General features: G+C 35.0%; 1 protein-coding gene across 1 annotated transcript in view; it reads right to left on the bottom strand.

The window, feature by feature from the left end:
* Positions 1–10,667: 10,667 nt before the first annotated feature.
* LOC114093121 (heat shock factor protein 3-like) overlaps positions 10,668–19,831 on the bottom strand; it is a 51,973-nt gene continuing 42,809 nt past the window's right edge. The window contains exons 9-12 of the mRNA XM_071606071.1: positions 17,156–17,380; positions 14,938–15,037; positions 12,199–12,262; positions 10,668–10,993 (exon numbers count right to left, since the gene is read on the bottom strand). Coding sequence (XP_071462172.1) covers positions 10,668–10,993; positions 12,199–12,262; positions 14,938–15,037; positions 17,156–17,380 — 715 coding nt within the window. The remainder of the gene's footprint in view (positions 10,994–12,198; positions 12,263–14,937; positions 15,038–17,155; positions 17,381–19,831) is intronic.

The raw sequence follows: 19,831 nt of genomic DNA, 5'->3' as shown, positions 1-19,831 counted from the left end.
TCATAACCCACTTGAATCAAATTGTGAAATATGATATATCAAGAACTATGTAATGTTTTGAACAGCCAACAATAAAAAATTAAAAAAAAAAAAAGTTTCATGGACCAAGGAGAATATGCACATCAAGAGCAGAAAACATTTTTAATAGCAAAAATGAATAAGAAAAATTAGAAGACAAGTGCATAAAAAAGGTAAATTAATATTGCCATATAGGTGGAAAACTTAAAGAGAAAATGAAATGACCTCAAATGAAATCTTAAGAAGACAGAAGCACATACTAACTGTAAACAAATGATTAATGTTCAGAATTGAGTATGATCATTAACAAGCAGTGCAGTATGATCTTATCTTTAAAAATGTGCTAGGAAGAAAAGAATAAAACTCAAAATGCTCAGCATTTTTCTTAATAGTAGGGGTAATTGACTTTTAGAATCTTAACGTGTATATATTTTATAAACACAATACTTTTGTGATCAGAAAATCATGAAAGACTTTAAAGGGAAGGTTAAATTAATCCAAGTAATTATTAGGAAAAAATCAATATGGGACTACATTCCTGCTCTTTTTTAAAAAAAAATTATTGTTTTTATTTATATATGACAGCAGAATGCATTACAATTCTTTTAATAATTGTTAAAAAAAAAAAAGGTGTGAGACGTATAAATTAATTTCAGTTTTCTCATTTGTAACAGGATGTTACATATATATATAAATTATATATATAAATATATTTCTGTTACATATAAATCATATATATTTCTTAAAGTTTTCTTGAAAGTAAATGGAAAATGCACAAAGATGCTCAATATTATTCTGCCTTGCATTTTTCTTTTTTAAAAAAATTTTTTTAGTTGTAATTGGTCACAATACCTTTATTTATTTATTTTTATGTGGTGCTGAGGATCAAACCTAGTGCCTTACATGTGCTAGGCGAGCTCCTTACTGCTGAGCCACAGCCCCAGACCGCATTTTTCTAACTAATTATTTTCATGCAGTATCTGATATCAGAAGAAAATAGTAAAGAAGAAATTTGACAATCCACTTTCAGGTAATGGTGTAGTGACTTTGCCTTAAGAGCAAACAAGGTCAGTAGAAAATGCCTAAAACCTCCCTTTGAAGAGCAGAATATCTGGTAAACTGCAAAGGAATGGGAAAAGCCTTAGATGTTTGTTCTTATGTGCTATTGAAAATGAAAGCATTTTTACCTGCATTATCCTAAACCTGACATTATCATTATTCTACTGTATAGATAAAATAGAGGCTCAGAAGTTGGGTAACTTGCCCAAGATCACATATAATAGAACCAGGAATCTCGCCCATTTCTGTATGATTCCAAGTTCATGCTCTTTCATATTGCCCAACCATGTCCAGATTTAAGTGGAGAGTAAGTCAACTTTCCCTGGTGCAGCCCCTTGGTGTCTTGCATAGCTGTTGCTTTTTACACATGCTAACTGCTTTTTACTTTAGAGATGGGAAAGTGGAAGTGAAATCCCATTTCCGGGCTGGGCTAAAGTTATAAGTCCTCCTAGGTCACTGACCACAGAGGATGAAAACTCTTGAGTAAACTAAATTATTCTATCTCACTGGTTTGGGAGAAAAGCAGAAGTGGCAATAGCTGACAAAGCCTAGCTGGAACAGGATGTTGAAATGTACACAAATAACATGTTTTTATGGATGAGAGCAATATAAATATTCTAAACTTATTCCTGCTCTTATGCTTGTACATTTTGCTATCTCATACCTAACCTTGGAAGTAACAGATACTCTTCTTTTGCTACCTCTTTCAGGTGCCTTATTATGCTGCTCTTCATCTTTATCATCAAATTTCTCACTGGGGTTCTGTGTAGCTCACAACTGAACTTACTTGTTCTCATGGACTTAGATATCTCCAATTTGGGTTTAAATTTATACTGAGCTCTATTCTGGTATCTTTTCTCAGTTTTCAAAATCCTTCACCGACTCTTCCTCATCATCTGGCTTTATTATCCAAGACTAAATTATCCAACCTGTACTAAATTATCCAACCTGTACTAAATTATCCCAGATATTCTGGCAAGACAGTATTTAGAATTGGAAAACATAATTTCCTCCTAATTCTTACTGACTTTTAGACTGCAAGCTTCAATGGAGTGGTATCGTGCTTGTTTTTTTTTTTTTTTTTTTTTAACTGATATGTCACTAGTGTGCCTGGAAATTTGCCTGCTTGAAACCTATATAAAATTCAATAAATAACAACATGGGATAATGAATCTACATTCCCTAGAATCTTCTAGTTCATTTTCTACCTTTTTAGTGCTCAAGTAGGAATCAAGTCAGTCCTATGAAAGTCAGAGGTTATATAGTCCAACGAATAAAACTCTACAATTTTTCTTGACAATCTTTTGTATTTTCCAAAATAGCTCAATGCTAGCAAGTGTGCTCTATAATTCATATTCTTATTCATTCTGCTTCTGAGTGTTTGACCCTGAGCCGATATAAAATAAGTCTAAAATATTTTTGCTTTTAGGAGACACAGAATCTAGAGTACACATAGCAACTAACTAGACTTGTAGGCTGCATATTAATGTCATACTAGTAGTTCAGAAGTATCAAGTAGAGAGATATTATTTTTAGTTTTGTTATTAGATCTGGGTGCAGTGGTGCACACCTATAATCCCAGTGATTCCAAAGTCTGAGGCAGTAGGATCATAAGTTCAAGGACTTATGTGAGTAACTTAGTAAGGTTCTAAGCAACTTAGAGATCTCTTGTCTCAAAATAAAAAAGGGGGGGGCTGGGTTTGTAGATCGGTGGTAAAACATCCCTGGGTTCAATCCCTAGCACCAAAAATAATCTGTTACTAGAAAATAATTCTAGTATTGGATATATTTTCTGTAGCACCTTAAGCCCATTAAAGTCCTAGCAGAGAATAGTTAGGTGGTGTTTGGCCTAGCTTCCAAAATTTATAGACTGTTAGCAAAGATGCTCACTTCATTTAATATCCCCTCCCCATTCTTTCTTCTCTAATATATAGTCCCAATTCCATTAATCTTACTTCACAAATCATGTGTCATGGTCTTAAGAACTTCTTGAGAGTACTTCTTAGGTTTTCTCCCTAATTACTGTATTCTAATAAGCTGTGATAGTCAATCCCATGACTGAGGAATTGGGAAATTCAACCACTCCCAGAGGGTATGCTGACTGAGATGAAAAAATGGCTTCAATGACTTAACAACAAAAGCAGCCCTCCACTCCCATGGAACATGGAGCAACTAGGGTGGTGTAGTAACAGGGTGAAATTGGGGGTCAGAGAGGGCAGGCAGAAAGAAAAAAAATAAGATAAACTTAAAAGGAAACATCATTTGTCTCCATTATTTGTTTGGTTACTGTCATCTATATGAAGAGTGGTGATATTAAATTTATTACTTTTATTATTTGTAAGGCTGCTCCTAGTTGGTACTACTGAGGATGAGACATAAATATGCAGACATAAAGGCTCAGCTATCTGTGGCAAACTGGCTCAATGAACTGCATTGATGCTGAGCTATATGAGGAGGTACAAACTGTGCAACAGGAGATGAGGCTTTCTTCAATAAACATGGATTAGGGACTGAAGTTGTAGCTCAGTGGTAGAGAGTTTGCCTCGTATGTGTGAGGCACTGGGTTTGATTCCCAGCACCACATATAAATAAGCAAATAAAATAAAGGTCCACCAACAACTAAAAATAGTTTTAAAAAATACATGGATTACACAACTCAAATGCAGTTAGCTCTTCTCCAGCATCACTTTGGATGCATTGCAAGGAAAAATCTTCTCAAAGCCTAGAGTTAATGATACTTCCATCTGGCTATCTCTCTTTAATTGCTATAATCTCTCAAAGTGAGAGTTAGACATTACTGAAAAGTAAAAAAAAAATTAATAGCTTTTTCCAGAACACTTCATTTTTTTAAAAAGGTTTGAGAAACACCTTATATCTTTTAGACACTAGGAAGAAACATCTATTTCTTTTTTTTTTTTTTTTTTTTTTTTTTTAAATATGCATTCATACTCTTATTGAACAAATTTATTTATTTATTTATTTATTTTTTTGAGAATTTCAATATTTATTTTTCAGTTTTTCGGCGGACACAACATCTTTGTTTGTATGTGGTGCTGAGGATCGAACCCGGGCCGCACACATGCCAGACGAGCGTGCTACCGCTTGAGCCACATCCCCAGCCCAGAAACATCTATTTCTCATGCTATGTTGGGGCACATGTCCGTGCTATTCCTGGATGAAAGAGCTTCAAGGGTTGGTTTGGTTCCAAACACTTCAGCAGAGGTTCTCAACTTTATAGATCCAAACAATCACTATTATCAACTCTGATGGATAGTGTCAAATTAGTCATAGACATAAAGCAGTGTCTCTCCGTGTTGGATACATTTAGAATTATCTGGAGAACTTTTAAAAGTCCTGATGTCCAAATATTACCTCAGACAGATTAAACTGAAATCTTTAAAAGGTCCCAGACATCAGTATTTTTGTAAAGTTCTCCAGCTGATTCCAATGTGCAGCCAAGATCGAGAATCACTGCATTTATCATTGCATATATCTAAATGTCATTTGAAGTACTATAATGAGATATATCCCCAGCAAGATTTCCAGAGATTACTATATCTCTTTCCTTTCCTTTTTTTGGTATGGGCATACGTAAGAAGTGAAAGTAAGTACTATCTTTGATTAGGATGTGATCAAATTGAAATGTAGTAGTGTCAGGGACTCATGAGCCATGGGAAGAATTCTTGTAATTTGAGAAAGTGCCTAAGTGAGATAAAGCATAAGGGAAGCAAATGCTCTCCCACCATGGCAGGCCCTATTATTAATATCCAGTCAGAAAAGGCATAATAACACCATATTGATTCTTTGGTATTTTTACTATTTTCTTCTGTGATTTATTATTTTATGGTAGCCAATGTTATGTAATTTGGAGGGGGGTACTAGGGCTTGAACCCAGAGTGCTTAATCACTGAGCCACATTCCCAGCCCTTTTTAATATTTTATTTAGAGACAGGGTCTTGCTGAGTCGCATAGCCTCGGCAAGTTGTTGAGGCTGGCTTTGAACTCATGATCCTCCTGCCTCAGCCTCTGAGCTGCTGAGACTTAAAATTTTTAAGAAATTCATTTTGTAGTTAAATTTGCTGGAATGTGTATGTTATAAATCAAACAATAAGTATTTATTAGGCTAAGATTAAAAAACCATTAGACTAGCAAACTTCTGGCAATATTCAGATTTGAGTTCTAATTTTGTAGGTCAGCACAGCAGTATGAGAGAAATATAAACAGATATTTAAGGAAATAAATGATTAATAGAATGCAGAAAAAAAAGAACATGAAATGACAAGTAGCAGTATTTTTTTTCTTTATTGGCACTAGAGGTTGAACAACCAGGGCCTCCGACTGCTAGGCAAGCTCTCACCAACTGAGTTACCTCCCCAGCCCTTTCTGAGACAAGATCTCCCAAGTCACTAGGATTACAAGTGTGTGCCACCCCAATATCCAATAGTTGATAGTATTTTTTGAGGGAGTACTGGGGATTGAACCTAGGGGTGCTTAACCATTGAGCCATATCCCCAGCCCTTTTTATTTTTTATTTACAGACAGGGTTTCACTGACTTGCTTAGGCCCTTGCTAAGTTGCTCAGGCTGGCTTTGAACTTGCAATTCTCCTGCCTTAGTCTCCAGAGCCTGAGGATTACAGGTGTTCACCACTATGCCTGGCTTACTTAATAGCATTTTGACAATTAAAAAACAAAGGTGGATGCTGGGGTTGTGGCTCAGCGGTAGAGCGCTCACTTAGCACGTGTGAGGCCCTGGGTTTGATCCTCAGCACCACATAAAAACAAATAAATAAAATAAAGATATTGTGCCCAACTAAAAAAATAAATATAAAAAAAGGTGGCTTCTGAATGACTTCCAAAATGAAATAGGATAAGTTCAGGCTCTCCAAAAGCAGAATGGCCTCTAGCTTTAATTCTAGAACTTGCATATTTCTTGGTTTCTAAGTGGAACATTCCAAACTGGGCATCCCCCTTAGAAATTTCATTGTATGTTAAGGTAATTATTTGTTCTGAGATTTTATAGTTCTGCCCAAGCACTATGAAATAGCTCTTTCTATTCAGGGGACAGCCTAACTGACCATCTTTTAATCTGTCATTCAACATACTGTGGCACTTACATTCTAGAAATCAATGACATAGGGCAAATAAGACAACAAAATCCTTGATCTTGCAATTTGGAGTTTAGATAACGAGGAATGGACTGTAAACAAGTAAAAAAAAAAGACTCCTTTTCCATTTTGTCTCTTAGAATGTAATGGAATTACCTATTTGAGTGATGATTATAACTTCCCAGAGAGACTAAGATCCATGGGGGCTGGGACTCTATCATGTCCACTGTCATACCTCTAGATCTTGGCACAAAATAGGCACTTAATAAATATTAAAAGGATTCACAGCAATAGAAAAGCAAGTGCTTATTCACCACCTTTTTAATTGATGAGTTTTACTACTTTGTTCATTCTTCTTAGTGTCTTTGGCACAAGAATCAACTAGTCAGGAAAGATTTATCTTTGCCCAAGATCTTATCTCAAGAAAGATATTTGAGAAAATAGAAGAGAGCTTCCTTCATTTTTCTAAAATCAGAACTACCAATACTCATTTTTGATGGACAATTGCCCTGAGCACAAGCAAAGCAAAATGGGTTAAGTCATTTGTTTGAAAGCTTTCCACTGTGTGAGATGAGCACTTTCATAATTTCAAACTGTAGGTGCATCTGTTAGTACCTTCTAAGTCTTCATTAAGAAAGCACATGTCAGGGCTGAGGTTGTGGCTCAGTGGTAGAGAGCTTGCCTAGCATGTGTGAGGCACTGGGTTCAATCCTCAGCACCACATAAAAATAAATAAAATAAAATAAAGGTATTTAAAAAAAGAAAGCACATGCCTGCAATTCCAGTAACTCAAGAGGCTGAAGCAGGAGGATCACAATTTCAAGGCCAGCCTGAACAATTTAGTGAGACTCTGTCTCAAATAATAAATTAAAAGGCTGAGGATATAGCTCAGGGGTAAAGTACTACTGGGTTCAATTCCAAGTGCCACCACAGGAAAAAAATAAGTTAATACTAAAATATAATTCATTATATATTTCACAATGTATGGTATTTCTAATTTGGGGGAAGCTAGAGCTCTCTACATAACTTGGGTTTTTGTCCAATGTAACCTTACCCTTTCTCAGACATGGGCCCTGAAAGGAATGTCATGAAAGCAGTTGAGTGCTTGCCTGGTTTAGAAGAAGGGACCTTGACTCTTTCAGAATGGAAGTAAAACATACATACTTGAAATTTAGTAATCTTGCACCAAAATAATTTGCCAAGATTACTTTGTGATGGCCATAGCATTCAGCTTAGTGATTCTTTTTCTTCTATAGGCTGTCGAAAGGAAAGTGATGATAGGTTCACCAAATCGAAAAAAGCCCAAGGTCAACATTCACTTCTAAACATTAAGATATACAATGGTATATTACTCAGTGTTAAATTAATGAAATTGTGGCACTTGCAGGTAAATGGATGGAGCTGGAGAATATCATGCTAAGCAAAATAAGCCAAACCCAATAAAAACAAAGGCTGAATGTTTTCTCTGATAAGCGGATGTTGATCCATAACGGGGGAGGTGGGTAGAGAATGAAGGAACTTTGGATTGTGCAAAGGGGAGTGAGGGGAAGGGAGGGCTGTGTGATGGAAGGACAGTGGAATGAGATGGACATTATTATGCTATATACATGAATGATTACAATACCCCTGTGACTCTGTACCATATTCAGCCAGAGAAAGAAGTTGTGCTTCATTTGAGTACAATGTGTCAAAATGCATTCTACTGTCATGTATAACGAATTAGAACAAGTTAAAAAAATAAAAAAGACCCCTTAGTCATTTAGTCTTGTATAATGCTAATAGAAAGGGTGCTGACTATTTCATTACCTATTTAGTATGGGTTATGGGCCCTGAGGAAAACAGAACATTATTTTTGATAGACATAATGTTAGATTCTTACAACTATCCAGTCTACAACCAGACTATTAAGAGCATGCCAATTTGATTTCATTTTGTTCCTCATATTTTTTGCCTGCTTCATATTGTTCAGATTGAAATGTAAACTCCTGAGCTATGAATTTGAAGATACTGCCAGTTTCACCTCCAACCCTTTGCTCCACATATGTGGCTCTGTGTTGTTTTTATTTTGCATAGAACCACACAACTGAAGGAATCTCAAGGCAATGGTTATTTTGAAGTGAAAATTGGTACAAATAAGTATATGTGTGTGTTTTACACAGTTGCAAACCTATATGTACAGTTTACAACACTTCTTTATGTATAGAGCCCAGTCTTCCCCAAAGAAGACAATATGAAACACATGGTAGGATGTTTATTAACTTTATGTAACCTGTGAAGTAAACATTATAACAACAATGAAAGTGTTTTTTTTCCAATTTAGTATGCAAAGTTCAATTCTGCAAATTAAAAGTTCAGTCCTGAATAAAATGAAGCCTGGACTTAAGAATTTTAGAGATTGTATAAACCATTAAAATGAGCACAAACTTTTTAACTTGTATTGGCTGAAAACAATTAAAAAATCCTTCCTTTCTTTTGAAGTTGACTCCATTGGAGAGGTTCTGGAACCACATGTGAAATTTAGTGAAATAAAAGGAGCATAAAATAAGTAAATTTGTAGAAACCATTTAGCAGATGAGAGTAAAAGAAGAGGAAAATGTTACAAATTGATCCCTTTAAAAATTTAGCTTGAGGGGCTGGGCTTGTAGCTCCGTTATAGAGCACTTGCCTCACATGTGTGAGGCACTGAGTTTGATCCTCAGCACCACATAAATAAATAAAATAAAGGTATTGTGCCCATCTACAACTAAAAATTTTTAAAAAAATTAGCTTGAGCTAAGCATGGTGGTACAGGCCCATAATCCCAGCAACTCAGGAGAATGAGGCAGGAAGATCACAAGTTTGAGGTCAGCCTTAACAACTTAGCAAGATCCAGTCTCAAATTTAAAAAAAGAAAAACGAAAGAAAGAAAGAAAGAGAGAGAGGGGGCTGGGGATGTGGCTCAGTGGTTAAGCACCCTTGGGTTCAATCTCTCTCTCTCTCTCTCTCTCTCTCTCACACACACACACACACACACACACACACACACACACACACACACACACACACCCCTGCACACATAAAAACTACCTTGAAGATTTTCTATTCATTTTGAAAACTGGAAAATCTTGCACATGTTTTATAATGTTTCCTGTACTTAACAGAAGATTTAGAGTCCAAGTGTTGTGGTGCCCACTGGTTGATCAAATACGAATCCTATGAGTTTGTATAAGAACTGCTCCAGGTTGAAAACCATATAACATTCCTGAAGCATAATCAATTATAAAATAAGTATATGCATGCCAGCATATGCTTTAAGCAACTAAAGAAATAGAGATGGGATATAAAGTTAAGAAATGGTTGACTGTGAATGTGGCATATTAATTTTTAAAAACTAAATTTGGGGCTGAGGTTGTGGCTCAGTGGTAGAGCACTCACCTAGCACGTGAAATGCCCTGGGTTCGATCTTCAGCACCACATAAGAAATAAATAAAGTAAAGGTATTGTGTCCAACTACAACTATGTGTATATATATATATATATATATATATATATATATATATATATATATATATATATATATATATAATTGTATATATAAATAAATATATACAGTTATATATATATAAATTGGTTCTTGTGTTTCCTCATATTGGGGGTAAAAAACATGGCTAGAATGTGACTCAGTTCTTTCACAAGGTTTTAGATGAGATTCAAAATATTGGGTAAAGGTAGTCTTTCTTTAAAATTTTTTTTATATAGTTGTAGATGGACAGCATTCCTTTATATTTTTTTTTATTTATTTGTTTACGTATGTATGTATGTATGTATGTGGTGCTCAGGATCAACTCCAGTGCCTCACTCATGCTAGGCAAGTTATCTTCCACTGATTTACAACTCCAGCCCAAGTAAAGGGAATCTTTTGATTAGTGCAATAGCATATAAAAATATAATTTTATGCTGAAAATTCAATTTTCTTAGAAAATAAAAATTGCATAATTAATTAAACTAAAATAGAAAAACTATAAAATAAATGTACCTGTAAAATCAAGGGAAAATTTTAGTCCTGTCCTTTCCAGAATTCACAAAAAATCCTTGCCTTTGAAAATATTTTTCAAAATATATTTGTCTCAAGAATCCCTGGAATGGCATAGTTTGCTTGCTATCAGCAGAAACTAGCTACATGGATTTGCTATTTATTTTGAAGATTGTCATCCTTTGTAGTACTTAACATAAACTTCTGGATGTAAATAAGGTATTAGCAAAATGTTGATTTACATTTTTTACATGCCCCCCAACATAAATGTGTTCTCTATCTTTTTTTGTGTGGTCTGAATTTAATCCCAGTTGTGAAAACTTGCTTAGGTAACAGCAAGCAACAATTTTAACTGTATTTTTCAATTCACAGAGGTTAAGAGATGAAGGGGCACATACTAGATAGCCAAAGGTATTTGAGTCATTGCCACTTTTCTAGCAGGAAGCTAGAATGGGGGGAGCTCAAAATAAATTCAAGTAGAAGACACAAGTTTGTTGGACTCATCATCAAAATTGGTAACAGGGCTGAGAAAAACCAAAGGGAACAGCATAGATTCTCCATTTGTTTCCACATATAAGTGGGGTGCAGAGTTTTCAATAGTATTTACATTTCCTGGAGATGAAACATTCAGGGCTATACAATCATGGTCATTGAAATCTGGTAAGACCAACGATGGATTCTTCAGATCATCCAAAAGAAGGTCATTAGAATCTTGAAGTCTTTCTCCAAAATCATTTTTTGGCACCTCCTCTAACAGGGAAAGCAGGGCATATTTCTTGTATTCTACCACTTGCTGGTCTGTGGAGAGACATTGTTTTGTTACACATTGTGGGAGAAGAGAGGGTAAGAAAAAATCAAAATCTTACACTGCTAAATGAATCACAGAATAGAATGAGAGTTATCTTCCCACTATTCTGAGTTACACTCTTCAAAATAGCTATTCGAGGGGCATCTTATGCAAAAATAATATGGAAGAATAATGTACTCTTGCCTCTGGTCCAAGAATCTAATATCAGCTTTCCTAATATACTTAATATTTCAAACTTTTGATAATTCTATAAGAGAAGAATGTGATGTGACTTTGTTAAAATCTGTTTTTGGATTTAGGAATATCAGTAACCACTAGAATATAGATCTTTGTAGGATGCACTTCCTATAAAATCTAAGCTAACTGTGGAGAATTAAGCTTAGTAAAAAACAAAGGACCTACCTTCTGAGAACTTGTTTGGATGTCATGTGAAAACCCAAATTCATTACAGCACATCCTTTTGAATATCTTTATTATGGTTTTTGTCTTAAAGTTAGAGACATTATAATACATTCTCCCTTAAGTTTACATGGTATCAGAGAAAACATTCAGCAATTGTTTTTTGGGGACTGGCTAAACTTCACTTAGCATTATCTTCTCCAACTGTATCCATTTACCTGCAAATGCCATGATTTTAATTCTCTTTTATTGATGAGTAATATTCCATTGTGCAAAAACAAATGCTGAATGTTTTCTCTGACATAAGGTGACCGACTCATAGTGGGGTAGGGAAGGGGAGCATCAGAGGAATAGCTGAACTCTAGATAGGGTAGAGGGGTGGGAGGAGAAAAGAGGAGGCATGGGGTTAGAAATGATGGTGGAATGTGATGGTCACTATTATCCAGAGTACAGGTATGAAGACATAAATTGGTGTGAACATACTTTATATACAGAGATATGAAAAATTGTGCTCTATGTGTGTAATAAGAATTGTAATGTATTCCACTGTCATGTATTTAAAAAATAAAATAAATTAAAAATAGTTTTCAGGGCTCTTTCAAATATATTATCTCATTTAATACTCATTTAATATTCATAAAAATTTATAAATCAAAAAATCAATTATTATTATCTTAGTTTACACAAGAGTAAAGATGGGTTTGCAGAGGTTAAATGACATGCCAAAGGTCATTTAGTAAGTTGTGAGGCTAGACTAGAACATAAATCTGACCCCTCTACAAAAAATCGTTTATACCTTGTCTTCCATTGGCTTCAAGTAGATTCCTCTCTCCTTCTTCACTATTCATTAAATCAAGAGTCTATAAAGGGAAATAAAATATTAGAATCTTTATCCAGCAATCATTCTTGGAGATAAAGTTAAATACTTGATGAAAAAAAGACTATGTCTTGGGCCGGAGTATGTGCAGTACACACTTAGCAACCATGAGGCCCTAAGTTCAGTCCTCAGCACCTTAAAAGAAACCTATCTCTTGAGAGATTAACAAAATTGAGGGAAGAATGCTTCCATTTACTTTGCTTTCTAAAGGCTGTAGCTTTCTTTACTAACTGCTCTTTAGACAGAAGGGGAAAAAAATCAATTCATAGTGCAGCAAGAGCCAATTATGCGACGTAGGTCCAGTTGTCACTTAGCTTGAACTAATATTGACCAATATTTATTTGCCCAGACAAAAGCAAATGTGGTAAATATTGGATTTGAACCTGAGTGTTTGAACCTGAATGATGAGAATCATCAAATATGTCTAGTATGTCCAGAAAGAAAAAAAACACTTCTTTCAAGTCATCTCAGCTAAACAATATATAACAAGAGTCAACACCCACAGGATCTAGCCCCATTACTTATTGGTCAATGACCAAAAAAAAGTTTCATCTGGAGATCTTCTGTAGCTAGAGGAAACAGTTATGGGAATATACAAGGGTTTTATTTTTTCCTAAACTAGCAACAACAACACTAAGATTTCACTAAGCTAAGAGAAACAGGCCTGTAAGTATACTATTAAAGAAAATTATCTGCTAGGAATTCAGTTTCCTTGCAATTCACAGGAGTATGAGGAAAGGCTTAACAAAAACAATTTTAACAAATAGATGCCCTGTTCTTTTTTGGTCCTATTATAATTTCCAGTCATAATCATGATCATTTACTAAATGACTATATCCAAACAAAGCATGATTTCTTACATAGATTAAATTTGGTTACCTATCCAATATTTATAAAGTAGTACATTTAATATTCAGATATTTATCTATTACATAGTCTAAAATGCACAGATTCTCCATTTGTCAAACGTTCTCATTAAACTGACACTCATAGCCAGGCATGGTGGTGCACGCTTGTAATCCCAGTAGCTCAAGAGGCTGAGGCAGGAGGATCACATGTTCAAAGCCAGCCTCAGCAACAGTGAGGCACTAAACAACTCAGTGAGACCCTATCTCTAAACAAAATAAAAATAAGGTTAGGGATGTGGCTTAGTGGTTGTGTGTCCCTCAGTTCAATCCCCAGTAGCAAAAAAAAAAAAAAAGCCACCTATAGCCACCAAATTATGTCATAAAAGACAGGAAAGGGTATCCTAGAATGTGAAGTAATGTTTAAGAAAATCAAGTATATGAGCAATGTGGTAATGCTCATTTTAATCCAGTCATACATATTTTCTGGCTGACAAGTATCTTAAAATATTTCCTTAGTATCTGAGGGTATAGCTCATGATAGAGTGTTTGCCTAGTATTCATGAGCCCATGAGTTTGATCCCCAGCACCCCAAAATATTCCCTTAATTATTCTCTCTGGTCCCCTTTTCTATAAGAGACAAGTTCTAAAGAAAGTTCTGTTGTTCAGCATGGCAACTGATGTTAAAAAAGATACTTAATCTAACACATGTATCAGTTTTTGATTATATACACAGGAATAGGATAAGATTCCTCTTTATGTAACTTATAAAGAAAGCAATTGCCAAGAAAAGCAACGGTTCACTTAGAAGTAATTTTTTATTTGAGATGAGGTGTCACTATGTTGTGCAGGCTGGCCTTGAACTCCTAGGCTCAAGTCATGTTCCTACCTTCTTAGTCTCGTGAATACCTGGAATAATAGGTTCATCAGTAAACATGGCTTGTCAATTATATTAGTAGCCACTTGCAAATATGTGAACAAAGAAGTTCTGCTTCACTAAGTGGATCTCTGGGTGTCTTATATATGCATGGAAGTAGTAAAATGTTGAAAAATACTAATTTAAACTGGACTTTGCTATAAGTAGTCAATATTAAGGCATAGAAGAAAAAGTGAGGAGGGCAGATAAAGAATATAGATGGCATGCCTTAAGCCCTCCTACTTCATTCACTCAACTGTAAAGGTTTTCTGCTAATAATCTACTATGGCAATCTTCATCATCAAAAAAACAATATAGTGTCCCAGAACTGGATGGTATATAAAAAGCAATAAAACGACTAGAAAAATAGATCTTACATCTATTTCTGCCATGACATCCATACTGGATAAAGTTTCAGTTTCGTTTGTCATTAAAGTAGGAAGTTCAGAACTGACTGGCTGTAAAGAAAAAAGAGAAATATACAACAACTTAAATTCTACACTGTTTATTTTTGCACAACAGTGAGGTATAATGTGACAAGAAGAGGAACTTTGGATGTATGAAAAACTATTATTAAAGCATCACAAAATTCTACATAAAGGTATACTTATACTTTCATATTGACAATTTTAAAGGAATTGGAAGAAGGAAAATCACCACATAATAAAAAATAAATTATACTATTAGTCTGGGGAAGAGAGATATAATAACTACTTCAGTTTCTGGTTCAGAAAATCAAGATATAAACACCATATACACTAAATCAATGGAAAAGTCAAGGTAAGAATTCAAGTATTTTTGAATCCCAGGCATAATATTACCAGTGCCAATTGTCATATATCATTCTGCTTTTGGAATAATTTATGTAAATACAGCAAAATGAATTGATAGTCTTACCTCACTGACATGACCAGCATCACAGTTCACTTTCTTCCTAGATTGCAAGGACTTAATCTCCACCAGGTTTCCTTCAATACCCTGCATATACATTTCATCCCTTAAATGAAAAAAAATAGAGGGGTGGGGAAATCAACAAACTCTGCTGCCAAGCAGGATGAAGGTGGATGGAAAAAATGGTAATCTAACTGCCAGGAGACAATCTTTGAGAAAATACCACAAACATAATAAATTGTACAGATTATGGCAGGTCCTTGACCAAGAAACCACAAACCATATGGCATTTTCCAGTTACAGATATTTCACTTTCAGACTATAAAGCCTAATGCTATTCAGAAGATTTCAGTACATAATTCACTGGTTATAACTCAGCCAAAGCGGCCCACTTCCAAGTAACATACCAGAGTTTTCAACCTGAAGAGGCCTAGAAAAGAAGGATGGAAGAAAAACACACTAGTCTGTTCCCAGGGAAAGCTATAATTCCACAGGATGCCCTTTTGTGAATTTGGTGCCAAATAGGATGATAAGTCACTGTTCCCAATCAAAAGAAAAAAAGGGAGATGCAAAACACCACAACAATGTAGCTAGCTAATCCAAATGACCTCTAGGGTCTTTTCATTTATGAGATTCTATATACACCAAAGTTAGCTTTTGAAATGACTACATTGTTCCACTGAACAACACTCAGCCTGAATCTCATCAATAGAGGAAGTGGGACACATGTCACCAGTTGTCAGTGAACAACAACAAAAAATGCATAGTTTGACTTTGCTCTTTGGTATAGTTCTTGACTTCATTTTGTGGTGCCAGTCATCAGGAAAATCAGGTGTTCTGAGGATCATATATTTTATTATTATCAAATATTACTATTTAACCTAAGAATCCAAATGCCACTAAATTCTTAGTTTCCTATAATTTGCCAATCTATTAGAACTTAAACTTCACTTTGGTGGCCAATTCAGGCAATGTTAAAGCAACTCAGAATAATTATCTCAAACAACAGTTGCTGTTAATGTTCTGAGGACATAAAGTGCCCTAAAATTGGTAGTTTATTTCATTGTCTAGAGAAGTTTCCTTTGAAACAGGTCCAAGGGTCTGTAGTGAAGTTTTGGATTGGGCTGAGGAAGCTTACAGGGCCCCCTTTTGGGTGTTCTTAGGAAGCTATTTATGAGAAAAATTTGACCAAGGCCCACACATGACCTTCATCTTTCTGGGATTGGACAATAAATAAGGGAAAGTAGCAGGGAATAATACAAACATAAGATGGTAAAGTATGAAAACAGACTAATGTAAGCACTGCTGATGAAGGTGAAACTCCAGCTGACATCCCTCCTCCACAAGCCACTCAGTGTTGTCATGAGTAGAGATCTGCTGACAACAGTGACTCTGTGGCTCCAATTTAGTAGTATTTCTGCTGAAGCACACACAACCTCTTAGTTTCAGGAAATGAAATCTTGTTTTTTTTTTCTTCTAGTTTTGTTCCAAGCAGGAGGTTTCACCCTGCTTTCTGAGATAATTTTGAATATAAAATAAAGGGAAGATTTTATACTACCAATGTTGGGCTCTTATTTTCAGAAGACCACAGAAGGTGAAACACCAAAAAGTACATTTGCAGTATATAAGAAACAAAGATAATATCAGGAGTGGAGGTGCCTAAGGGAAATGTTTCCTTAATTATATCTCCCAAAACTTACCATAATATTATGCTTTGGATAAACAGGTAATTTTCTAACTTCAGAAAAAGAACATATGTGTGAAAATCAATATCCAAATTTCCTCAGAAACACAAGTCCTACATCAGTGCTAAGTCCCAGGATAAGGTGTTGATCCTAATTTAGTTTTCCCCTTAAAAATGTCTGATTGGTTAAGGTTGCAAAATGAGAGTAGACTCAACTCAATATTCAACTGTGTAATCACAGATATAGCAAAGAATTATGCTACTGCTCAGCTAGATTTGGGGGTAACTAGCTATATACTTCATTTCAAAGTCCTTATCAACATTCTAAATAATGTTTTTGGGTTTCACAGAAAGAAAGGGAAAGAGTGAGGGTGGAGGTATCCTTCAAAGACTCTATAAGCTATTGTTATATCCCTGATTTTCTTTAGCTGTATCCAAAGTGTTCCCCAGACTGTAATTTTTTTTTTAAAAAAAAAAAAAAAACACTTTCCTCAAAAACATGTAAAACCTACTAGGTTACAGAAGAAAGACATTGCATACCTATTCATTATAGTATTAAATTGACTGTCTGATTTGTCTTCAGTAAAGATTGAATAATTATCCTCAGAAGGAGAAGACATAAACTCCAAAGAAATATTGTCAGTTTCCTCTCCTAAATAGTCTTCAGTCATTAGTTCTTGAAAATCGGGTATAGATGAATACATATCAACATCCGATGAATTTTCATTCATAGGTATATCCTGAATAGACATTTTAAGATCCTCTCTGAGAAACAACAAGAATGTATTAATCAAAAATGATGTTAGAGCTCAAATCATACAGGCTATAACACCTCCATCAGTTATATAATATCTAAATATTCGCAATATTTAGAATAAATAACTTATGATATGCCATGAAGCTCTCCTTTCAATTCATTTATACATCATATAATACTATGTCCATGCCAACTGACCAGCCAATTGTTCCATCCCCTTAACTTAATGAAAAAAATACTTATCAAACCCAGAATGCTATAATAAAAAATGACAAACAATAACAAGTGAAGGTAAGGGTATACAAAAATAGGATCTTCCACACATTACTGGTGGAAATACAGGCGAAATGGTATAGCCACTTTGGAAAACAGTTTGTAAATTTATTAAGAAGTTAAACATGCTAAGCATGGTGGCTCACACATGTAATTCCAGCAACTTGGGAGGCTGAGGTATGAAGATCACAAGTTCAAGGACAGCCTCAGCAGTTTACTGAGGCTCTGAGCAACTTAGTGTGACCCTGTTTCAAAATTTTTAAAAATTAAAAAGCTTGGGAAGCTGGGTGCAGTGGCACATGCCTGTAATCCCAGCTACTCAGGAGGCTGAGGCAGAAGGGTTGCAAGTTCAAACCCAGCCTCAGCAATTTAGCAAGGCCCTAAGCAACTCAGACCCTGTCTCTAATAAAATATAAAAACGGTCTGGGGATGTGGTTCAGTGGTTAAGTACCCCTGGGTTCAATCCCTAGTAACAAAAAATAATTTTCCATTCTATTCCATTAGTTTCTAGCAATTCCATTTTTAGGTATATACCCAAGAGAAATACGAACATAAATATTCTTCTGTGAATGTTCATTATTCACAGCCTCAAAATGGAAAATACCCAAAGTGTCAATTAACTAATAGGAAAGAAAACTGTGGTGAGCCCATAAAATGGAATACTTTTTATAAAAAAAGAGTACTAATCTATGATATAACATGAATGAACCTTGAAAATATTATGCTAATTGAAATAAGCCAGACAGAATAGACCATTTATTCTATCATTCTATTGATATGTAATATCCAATTGAGAGTCAGAAAGTAGGTTAGTAAACAGGCATGAAAGATTTCATTGGGGTGATTAAAAATGCTCTAATATGGGATGATGGGGATAGTTTAACAACTCAGTAAATTCAATACAAATTGAACAGCAAAAATTAAAATGAACAAATTATGTCTCCATAAAACTGTTTAGCTATGCATATATAAATCTCAGCTACATATTATTGTATGCATGTAACTATCATACTTATAAGTATTCCTATCTATCCATTTATCATTTAGAGAGGTTATATAGCATGTTACAAATCAGAGCAATGGAATGGCACTATGAGGATCAGTAGTCAAAGCTCACAGCTCAAGTTTCCTTTCTGTTTTGTAGTCAATCTTGACTAGAAAATAAGCAGAATGGGACAACTATTTGCTTATCAATAAAGGAGGAAATACAAAGAAAAGACAAATGATTTTTGTATTATTTCTCATATAACAAATTATATAGTTTGTGTTGGGGTTCTTTGAACAAGGATGAAAAAGCTAAACAAACAAGTTAATTTTATCATAGGATTAAATATTTGTTTCTAATAGAACAATTAAGTTGATGTGTTACCATGATTTTCCATAATTTTTCTGACATGATATTTTAAGACACTACAAATATCTGTGATTGTGTAGCTTCCCTGAAACTTGAATTTTTAATTAGCTTCTAAGGTTCTTTGTACACATGTTCAAATATCATTCATCAAATTTTTAACATTCTAGATGTCATCAAGTCCCAGATCCACTGATTTCTTTCTTTCTTTGCTCTCTTTAGGAAAGCTTTTGTGGTATACTCTGTTTTTAAAGATGTACCTATTGTCACCACTCTGCATCCTTGTTAACTTGTTGGACAGGGTAAAGAAAATGCATATATGCATCTCTTTCTGGGCCAGCAACCAGATAGATAGCTTACATGCTGTTGGATTTAGCACACAATATCTGTGCAAAACTTTAACTCAAGGACTGATGTTGAACATCTATATCTCCTTCTCTAAAATGGCACCCTTCTCATTGTCTTGTCCCCTTAAGCACCCTAGCTCCCAGACCCTATTGTTTCAGTGGCTTACTTCTCTGGATATACCAGGCCCTTGGACACACTGCTCATATCCATACTGACCTCCCCCTCCAACACTTATCTCTCCCCAAACATTCTATACCCTCAGGATTTCTTTGGATACTTCTAAAATACATCTCATAATATTCTGCTGAATGATTTTCCACTCGCATGCTCCTCCAACAGTCTCCTAGTCAAGTATAATTTTCTAGAACTTCCACCCTCCTGCACCACACTTAATGATTCTCCATTTGGTCTTTCTTTCTACCCATATAGATATCATTGAGACTTAGATGTCTAAACAAAAAAAAACCCCTCTCCAATAGACATCCAA

Source organism: Marmota flaviventris, chromosome X (assembly GCF_047511675.1).
Source record: "Marmota flaviventris isolate mMarFla1 chromosome X, mMarFla1.hap1, whole genome shotgun sequence".
Classification (NCBI taxonomy): Eukaryota; Metazoa; Chordata; class Mammalia; order Rodentia; family Sciuridae; genus Marmota; species Marmota flaviventris.
This window is presented reverse-complemented; position numbering and strand designations above follow the sequence as displayed.